This window comes from Varanus komodoensis, unplaced genomic scaffold, assembly GCF_004798865.1.
Source record: "Varanus komodoensis strain SLA01 unplaced genomic scaffold, ASM479886v1 scaffold8, whole genome shotgun sequence".
NCBI lineage: Eukaryota > Metazoa > Chordata > Lepidosauria > Squamata > Varanidae > Varanus > Varanus komodoensis.
The window spans coordinates 29,222,111-29,232,220 of record NW_025336481.1 but is presented as its reverse complement, the minus strand read 5'-3'; the positions used below and the strand labels follow the sequence as shown (position 1 = coordinate 29,232,220).

Here is a 10,110-nt window from a genome sequence, read left to right as displayed (position 1 = left end):
CATTTCAACAACTGCCAGAGTTCAATAGCAACCCACAGTCAACGCATACAAATCCCTTAAGTGTGGGTTATGTGGTAACTGTCTCCCCCTGTCTAACCTACAGATGTGTTATGAGGGGCACATGACAGTTAATGGTAGCAAACAGCCTATTGCCCTATTTCCTGTAGAAACACACATTTCAGGGAATGTTGACCAACACAGAATGTTCTGGAAGAACAGGGAACTTCAGGCCCAGGGGCAAATTCAGCCCTGATAAGAATTCCTATTCCCCAGGAAGCCATGCCACCTTCTCCTGGCTCCTCCCTCTTATACCCAGTGCCTTCTTGTTTGGTGGAGTTTTGTACAGCTTCTAAAAGGTTGAAATGCCTCCCTTGAAGCTTAGTTACTGGTAGTAAAATCTTTAAGCCACAATATGCAGGTATTTAAAAATAGTTTTGACCCTTTTCTTTTTGCCTTTGCCCCATCCATGCCTCAGAATATGGCTTCTGAGAGCTTCTCCAAAATTAAATTGGGCCCTTGGCAAAAAGAAGCTGAAAGCTGTAACGGAGATTACTAACAGTTTGCTTGTATCTTTCCTTTTCTTTTGGGGCACAACCACCTTTTTGGTTCATCCAGAACCTTGATCATGTCTGCATTCAGTCTGTAACACTGGTTCTTGAAGATGACATAAACAAGCAAGTGACTTTGAACCGAGCTGGTGAAGTTCAATATGGTTCCTCCAGCCAGGGCTTTAACCTAAATGGTAAGGTACTTGCTCCACATTACCAGTGCAGTTGATATTTCCTTTTCCCCATTCATATTCCCAAGCAATAGATTCTATAATAATGTTCTAATCAAACTGTGTTCTATGAAAACAAACATTGACACTGAAGCGTGCATGTGCTCACATGTATTCCCTTATACTCAGACAAAAGGTGAGTTAGATTATTCTAAAAATGAGGTACTGTTACTTTACGGACAAATTAAAACTTTCTGCTTCACAAAACTCTTGTTCAGTTTTGCAGCTGAAAAATAGGGTAAGTTAAATAGTTGAAGGCATTGATAGATTGGTATATGGACTTCACTCATCAACTGAATTGAATTAGGTAGCTGGCTGACATCTCTGGAATTCTCCATGTGAAAGCAGAAATGCATGAAATGAAGCAAGTTCTGTAGCCCTGAGCCTATCTTTTTACAGTTAACTGATACATTATGCTTTCAGCATTGAATGATTAGCATACAGATTTCACTCATCATGTGAGCTGAATTTGGTAGTTGGCCCCCACATTTCTGAAGTTCCATATGTGAATGCAGAAATACATGAAATAGGTTTCTCTTGTCACAGTTAATTGATATATCATGCTTTGGGCACCTTGTCAGGAGCCTTCCTTGTAAAAGCATTTCAACATATTCCATTCTGGAAGATGCTACACAGAAATTAGCTGCAAGGCAATATTCTATTTAAAGTGTATGTCACTTTAAACTGGGTTAACCACAGAGCCCTTCTGGGCAATCACTAACCCACCTTACCCCAACTTCCCACTTCTTAGGAAGCTCCAACAAGGTTTGGAGAAAGTTGCCACCATTTTCAGTTCTTTGGTGTTGTTGATAAATGGGATAATGATTGCAAAGTTTCTGCATCCAAAAATTCAATCTGCAGTTAACATGGGTGTCTTGAGTGCTTTATATTATGCCTGTTGTATGGATTTTAATGATGTGAGTGGCTCAGAGAGCATATGACTAGTGGGGTGGCATACAAATAGAATGAATGAATAAATAAAAAAATAATATGAGCTGAAGATTTTGAATGATAAAATAATTTGTCTGAAATACTGTTTGGCCTCTCTGCCATGTGAAGAGGGTTTATCATGTGTGAGTACCCCAGAAGAGAGAGTGAAACAATGGACATGGAACTGCAATTCCCTTCATATAATTCAAAGGTATACATGACTTGGGTGCAGACTTGACCTTGCAATGGAGTGTTCCTGTCATTCATGAAAATCCCATGCTAGAGAAAGCAGGTATAAGAGATTTTGTTCATTTCCCCTTCCCCTGCATTATCCATGCCATCTCCCATGCTGCTCTGGAGGGTCCCCCCAACATTATAGAGGTCATGGAGCTGTAGAAAGATGAATGAATTGCATGAAATCACCTCTACCTATTACTCCATTTGGAACTCTCCCCAGGATCTCATATTTATATGTATGCAGTCTTACAGTTCTGAATAACTATTTGATTTTTGTTTGTTGATTTTTTTTCTGCCTCCTGTTATGCATAGGATATGTGGAAGTGCAGAATTTGTCTTCATTGTTTGTACAGCTGAAAACTAAATTTGGTTTAAGAATCCAGTTTGCTAAAGATGGTGAGAGAGTGTATATTCAACTCTCTACTGAGTGGAAGGAAAGAACTCTGGGTCTGTGTGGAACTTATAATGGAAACTTGCGAGATGATTTTCTGTAAGTTTGATTTATGCAATTACTTCATTACTCAGTTGTTTAGTTTTCTACTCAACACATGCTTAAAATTATGTGTATTAAAACCAGTCATAAAATAAACCAAGCACTAAGATGCAGAATGCATTAGTACATCTAGCCAGCTAAATTTAGCCACCCATGCAACCCAAATAGTAAGCTTAATAATTTGGGATGGAGACTGCTTAAGCCCTTTTTTTCTTGGCTAGTCTGTGGAATTATAAATTCTGGCAGTATAACTGGAATTATATAAACCCTTTATCACCTTTCCCTTGGCTTGTCCCTAGAAGTATGTAAATTCTTTATCACCTTTTCACAAGGCCTTACCATATGGTAATTGCCAATATGAAGATGCTGTCATGTGATCCCAGAATGCATAGCAGAACAATAGAGAAGAGGCATAAATTGAACAAAATTAACAGCTTGCAGCATTCTCGGTATCCTAGAAGCCAATGCTGAAATTTTACTTTGTAAAAAACAATAATCCTGAATAATACTTTTAGGAATATAAATATTTTCATGGACACAAATGCTTTATGTACACACTCTGCCACGTATAGAACACTCATATTAGACCATCACCACCTCCCACCTTTGACAGAAAATCCATGAAAGCCTGTTATATTTTCTACATAGTATGACTTCTTTTGGAAAACTGGAAAAGAATCAGTTTGTATTCAAATGTGGACTTCTTGCTTATAACAAATTTTAATTACATCTGAGGTGAATTTGAAAATTTCCATCTTTCAGGCTATTCTCTTAATGTGGCAGAAAAAAAGCAGTAGAGGTATTTCAGAAGGAATACTTCATGTGTGCATGGATATGGTTGCAAAGGGAAAAGTCTGACAGCATCGATTCTGCCAAGACATATGGCAGCTGTGCCAGTGCTCACTAGTCAAGATAACAGTCTGAGAGAGCAGAGGGTCAGCACATGGTGAGCTGGGCACAGTTTGACACCTCCTTTGTTTGAATATTGGATCCTGTAGTTCCAGTGTAGCACAGAAGCAGTGATCTGGTATCGCAGCTGTCGCCCATGTAGACACATTCTAGAAGATACTGGGGTACATAAACAGTGTGTTCTTGGTGACAGGACTTCTTAGGTGGTCTGATTCTTTTGTTTAATCATGCTTATTTCCATCCACCCACCCAGTTCTCCAGCAGGAATGATTGAAGGAACTCCGCAGCTTCATGGCAATGCATGGAAGGTTTCATCCGTGTGTCATGTGCCTGTCAACATCCCTGTGGTTGATCCTTGCAACATTAATCAACAAAATGGTGCATTTTTACTTTGGAAATTCGATTTAGCTTCATCCATAATCCCATTGCTAAACCATAGTTTTTCCCATTGTATATGCTTTATTGATACCTAAATACTATTTGGGACAGTTAACTTAGATCTGTCCTTTAGTATTTTTGTAAAGATAATCTCTTTCTTTGTTTAAATTCCAGTGATTTAAATGCCAATTAAACACTTCTTAGTTTCTTTGACTTGTGTCAGTTTAGGTCCATGGAGTGAGTTCTCTACCCTTATATTTGCATGAAATAAGTTCGACCAGTCTGCAATTTTGGTGTGGTGTATATTCTCACTCTTAAGTGACAACCAGTGCTTCAACAGCATCAGCGTTGCTACAAGCCAAATGTTACTTTTCCTTAGTTGGGTATGCATCCCAGTGTGATCTCATCAATCAAGAACTTTTCGCTCCGTGTCATGTCTACGTCAGTCCAGAATTATACTACCAGCTGTGCCGCTTTGATGCTTGCAAATGTGGGAGCAGCTGTTTGTGCAATGCACTTGCACACTATGCTTATGTATGCAGCAAGCATGGAATTACTATTGAGTTCAGATCTCATGTCTCATATTGTGGTAAGTTACCAAACACAGAATGATTTGCAAATAATTGAAAAGCTATTGGGATGTCCCCATTCTACAAATCAAAGCAAAAGCTCATACTGTGCATGTTCCCAAATCTGCCTGATTAGTGATACCTTTGCTGAACATTAAGCATGTCCTTAAATATCCAGATTCCTCTACCTCCTTGATTAAGCCAGTAAATAAAGCTGAATGTAGCCTGGACCTGAAATTTACCAGCTAGTCTGTTTATACTGAGAGGCAAATCATTTAAGATATCACAAAACTACTCCAATCTAGGGCATACCCATCCTTCTGAAATTTTGCGTGTTTCTCCTGGGAGACACCTCATTCATATAACTTGCCCCCAAATCACAGGCCATTTTGTCTAAGAAGATGACTGCACCCTGATGGCTGGGCATGTAATTTATTTATGTACAATCAATATATCTTGTCTTCACAGCATTAGTGTGCAGAAGTGGTATGCTGTATCACCCATGTGCTTCTTTTTGTGAGCGTTCCTGCTCTTCCCATTCTATTCCGGATGTTTGCAGTCATGACTGTGCTGAAGGATGCAATTGCCCTGATGGAAAATACTTTGATGAATCTATCAACTTTTGTGTGCCAATGTAAGCAGCTACATTAAATTTCCTTTTAATTGCAGTGTGATTGTTGTTTTTAATATATCTTAGCTCTAGCATTAGGGATGTTTTCCTTATTATCTCGCAGTGCTATTAAAACCATAGTGCTAGAATGGGACTCCTTGGCAATCTGTTTCCCAGCTTTGCATAGTTCATCTGATACAAGCTGCATCAAAGTACAGCATGAGTTGGGAGCAGGGGCACCTTAGTCAAATGTCTGTAGTGCCATTGGTAACTCAGACTGTATGATCTCTTAGAGGCCTCCAACACCAATAACAAACTGGGGAAAAACATGGTTCTCGGTCAGTTTCTGAGTATGAATGAAAACTGACAAGCCATAAACCATGCACATTTACTGAGATGCTGATGCTGGTTGGCATCCTGTCTTACACCTGCCTGGAGGTGTTTGCGTTAATGAGACAGAAAAGCCATTCATGCTTTCTCCAGGTAGGTAAGAATGTAATAAAATAACTGACACGTCTTAACTTTTCTCATTTCATTTTTTTCGCACCCCTTTGCTCTTAAAAGAAACTCAGGGCAGCTTCTATGTCTCTGTGGCAGCTGCCCATTTCATCCTCTCAACAACCTTGTGAGATAGGTTGGGCTGAGAGTCAGTGACTGGCCTGAAGTCACCCAGTGAGTTTTATGGCTGACTGGGGACTAGAACCCAGATCTTCTGAGTCCCAGCCCAGCACTCTGTCCTTTTAGGGCAAGTCAAAATAGTGTCCTGAGACTTGCTACCTCACTGCTGCTTATGGGAGGGTGAATCATGTCCCATAGTTGGATGATCCTTTCCCATCAGTTCTTTATAAAATGTATAGCTATATATTTAAAATAATCATTACAGTGGCCAACAGATTGTTAACCACACAGTGCATTTTAATAACAGTGGTGCTAATAATTTGTCTGTGAATAGAGAGGAAGCTTTCTTTCTAAGAAATGCACACATTAACACACACAATCTTTTCAAATGTATCTCTAAAATGAAGCCACAAGTCTTAACTGAAGTCAAATGCTTATTGTAGGAAGTAATGGGCAAGTCAGTGGTGATATCAAAGGATATGTTTACTTCTGCAATTAGGATAGGATAAAGAATGTCATTGTATCTTAATAAATTCTGTTTTATCAGGGCTAGTTGCCGGTGTTATTATAAAGGCAGAAGTTTTCAGCCTGGAGAAATTCTGCCCACACCATCAGGTTCCTGGTAAGTTCTATTAAGGGTTTCATCTTTCATTCATTATAAGTGAATCTGCAAGTTGACTTTTGTACATACTCTTTTCTATCTGCAGCTCTCAGTGTAAGATTGGTTGCTTCTGGAAATGTTTTAGTCTGATTTAAAGTTGAGTATGTATTAATATGCTTTTGCAAATTAAGCTTGCATAACGTTTCCCTTTAGCTAACTTAGTTTTTGATTAAACCTCTGGCATATTAATGAACAATAGACACTGCTCTTTAAAAAAAAGTTGAACTGCTGTATTTGCTCGCTATACTGAGGGACAATTGGCACGGCTGCTTCCCAGTATTGATGCTACTGGATGGATGTTGCTGTATGGAGATGATCACAGGACTGCTCTGACATGCACATGAGCAGGATTTTGGCTTCTGTTTCTGATGGAAATGTGGACTTATTGTGCTTTGCCAAAATCCAACCCAGTGGTGGCAAACCTATAGCACGAGTGCCACAGCGGGCATGCAGAGCCCTTTCTGTAGCACATGAGCCAAGTTACCCCAGCATCGCCCCAGCAGCCAAGCATCAAATAAGAGCACACACAGGGGCCATGCGCATGCTCGGAAAGGAGTAGTGGTGCCAGGTGATGGTGTCACAAACCACGCCTCATTGACTGCGACTCGTCTGAGCTTTTGCATGGCTGGTCAGTGTGCTGCCAATGATATATATTTGCTTGGACTGGCTGTAAGTTGTTTTTTCTAAACTAAAACCTCAGTTTTCAGGTTTTATTGCAGTGTTTACACTTTGCAAAAAATAAGTGGGTTTTGAGTTGCAGTTTGGGTACTTGGTCTCTAAAAGGTTCACCATTACTGGGTTAAAGTTAGAAAAATGAGGTGTCCTGGTATGTTTTTAATGGTTGGAATGTGTTTAGAATGGTCAGAAATGCTGAGATGTGTAGAAAAAGCTACTCAAGGAAGGCTTTTTCAAAATTGCCCTCTTTTCAATGGGACTTTCACCCTATATTAGGATTAGGGGTGTGCTCCAGGGTAGGGTTAGGGTTACAAAAACGAGGTGTCCTGGCATGATTTTGATAGTTGGAATGTGTTTAGAATGGGCAGAAATGATGAGCTGTGTAGAAAAAGCTACTCAAGGAAGGCTTTTTCAAAATTGTATTGTTTTCAATGGAACTTTACCCCTATATTAGGGTTAGGGGTGTTTTCAATGGACCTTTAGCCCTATATTAGGGTTAGGGTTGTGCACCAGGGTAGGGGTAGGGTTACAAAAACGAGGTGTCCTGGCATGGTTTTGATGATTGGAGTGTGTTTAGAATGGGCCGGAATGATGAGCTGTGTAGAAAAAGCAACTCAAGGAAGGATTTTTTCAAAATCATCCCTTTCAATGGTACATTACCCCTATATTAAGGTTAGGGGAGTGCAGCTGGGTAGGGTTAGGCCAGTAGTGGCGAACCTATGGCAGGCGTGCTACAGCGGGCACACAGAGCCCTCTCTGTCAGCATGTGAGCCAAGTCGCCCCAGCCTCGCCCCAGCAGCTGACCATCAGATAACAACACACACAGGGGCCATGCACATGCTCGGAAAGGAGTAGCAGCGCCCAGCGATGACGTCACATGCCCTGACTCATCTGAGTTTTTGCATGGCTGGTCAGTGCGCTGCCAATGATATATATTTTTGCTTGGACTGTCTGTTTTTTCTAAACTAAGACCTCAGCTTTCAGGTTTTATTGCAGAGTTGGCAATGTGCAATAAATAAGTGGGTTTTGGGTTGCAGTTTGGACACTTGGTCTCTAAAAGTTTTGCCATCACTGCTCTAACCAGTTTATGTGCAAGTCAGTTCCCCATGGAATGCAGGAACTCAGGAATCCTCTCTATAATGAGTCATACCCTTGTCCCAGTGTGATGGACACTGACTAGCTGCTGCTTTCTAAAGTTTCAGGCAGGATTTTTTCCAGTCCTACCTGGATATGCTAGGTTTAACCAGTCCTACCTAGTCAGACTTTGACTAAGGTCTGATCCTGGCAAAACAGCAGTAATACTGATACCATCTTCAAAAGATCAGGGGCTTGTCCTGATGTATCAAAAAAGCATAACAAATACACCAGTGTCTACTCCTTTACAAATCAGCCAAGTGGATGGAGATTGTGTGTGTGTGTGTGTCTGTGTGTGTGTCTGTGTCTGTGTGTGTGGAGGGTGGTGGGGAGAGAGAGAGGGAGGGAGAAAGAGAGAGGATAAATAAATATAAATATAGGATAAATAGGAACAGCCATCTGAACTGGCCCTGAATCAAACAGCAACTGAGTTGTATCTCTCAGTACAAGTTCTCTAAACTTGAAAAACCAGGATTAAATGCAATTATACAAAAGCCAATGTTTTTGAGATTTAGTATTCATTGACTATTACCTCCCTAAATTGTATTGCCTTTAGTTGCATTATTTAAAAATATGTTAACCTTTCAAACATTGCCTTATGATTTTTCTCTTTATGAACATATTTAAAGCAGATGAGTATAGATTTTGGAGCACTAAACAACTAAAAAACAGAGTAAAATGACAAAACCATATATTTAAAACAAATCAATAAAAACATGGCTGGTCATTCAAGGACATCTTCCTGAAATGAAGTGTTTAGAAGGCATCAAATACCAATAATCAGTAGTCTCCAAGACTGCCTGTCAACAATTTTGTCAAGAAATTTTTATAAGAAAGGGGGATTTGCAACTGGGCAGCAATTGTAAGATATTATCAGGTTTCTCCAGAAGTGCTTCCATTACTGCCTCCTGAAGGATAGTTAGGAACCAATCCTTCACCTAGTGATGGATTTACAATTTCCTGGCCCTGTGCAGTCATGTCCTCTCAGCTAGTTTTTATTAGGAAGTAAGGGTAAAAATTGAGAGGCCATGTGGTCAGGTGCAGAGTTGTAAGTGTCTTGTCCACATCATCAGGCATCTGCAACTAAAATTAATCTCAAAAAATTAAGTAGATGGTAGCACCAAGACCTCCACTGAGCTGCAATAACAAAAGTGTTATTTGCAGTGAGCAATTTTGTCCCCAGAGTGCCAGGAAAAAGGGTCACAGTGGGTCTTAGAGAGGACCAGGGCCCCATTTGTTGGCCAGCCCCTAGACCACCTGAGAAAGCAGTGAGTAGCTGCTTGTAGCTACAATGGAGCAGTGAAGTGAAGCCTTTTCACTGCCCACACTGCCAAATAAGAGACACGATCATGTTCCCTAGAGTATGCTTATCTTGCCTTTGAGTCTTACTCCATTTTGCTCTAGTCAGTGTCCAGCCTGTTTCACCAGCCACAGCTCCCCAGTAGAACAAGGAGGAGGGCAGGTTCTATAGTACTGCAGAAGGCAATTGGGTACAATGGTATCAGTGGCCCTCCATGTCTCATTATGGAACACTGAGGGTCTTGGCTCTCTGCTGAAAATGCCCAAGAGCTTTCTGAAATCGGTAAGATTTCATCAGTCTAATGGGAAAAACCATCCAAATCCCAGCCCCCTGCTTCATCATGGAACATAAATAACTCCTTGAGTTCGGCGCCCCAGGAAATGGTCTGCTCCTAACAATGAGGTTGCCTCCTCCTCTGCAATTTTCAGTCTACTCACCTTACTGCTCACCTTGGAGCAAAGACCAAATCAAGGGTATGCTTTGCTTCATATGTTGGCATAGTGACAAGCTGAAAAAACTCTGTGGTTATCGTGGAGGCTACGCAATCCTGAGCTGGGATTCCAGAGGTAGCCTCAGCATGGAAATTAAAGTCAGCCAAAATTGGCATTCTGGGTTCCTTCAGCACCGCAGCTGAAACCACTTGAGCCAGCTCCAACAGGGAGGTTGCTGGACAACAGGATGGCATGCCAAATCCGTCTTGATGACTCAGCAGCAAGTGTGACTTGTCAAGGTGCACTCCAAGACCAAGTGAGAAAGATGGAGCTCCTGTGAATGACAGCTACACTGCCTGCCCATTGGATTATGTTGATGCTGTACCA

The 10,110-nt window shown here is 40.9% G+C and overlaps 1 protein-coding gene across 1 annotated transcript in view; it reads left to right on the top strand.

Annotated features, from left to right (window-relative positions):
- OTOGL (otogelin like) overlaps window positions 1–10,110 on the top strand; it is a 96,946-nt gene that overhangs the window by 20,818 nt on the left and 66,018 nt on the right. Inside the window, exons 16-21 of the mRNA XM_044455199.1 lie at window positions 616–742; window positions 2,258–2,435; window positions 3,601–3,725; window positions 4,105–4,314; window positions 4,763–4,928; window positions 6,070–6,144. Of these exons, the coding sequence (XP_044311134.1) occupies window positions 616–742; window positions 2,258–2,435; window positions 3,601–3,725; window positions 4,105–4,314; window positions 4,763–4,928; window positions 6,070–6,144 (881 nt within the window). The remainder of the gene's footprint in view (window positions 1–615; window positions 743–2,257; window positions 2,436–3,600; window positions 3,726–4,104; window positions 4,315–4,762; window positions 4,929–6,069; window positions 6,145–10,110) is intronic.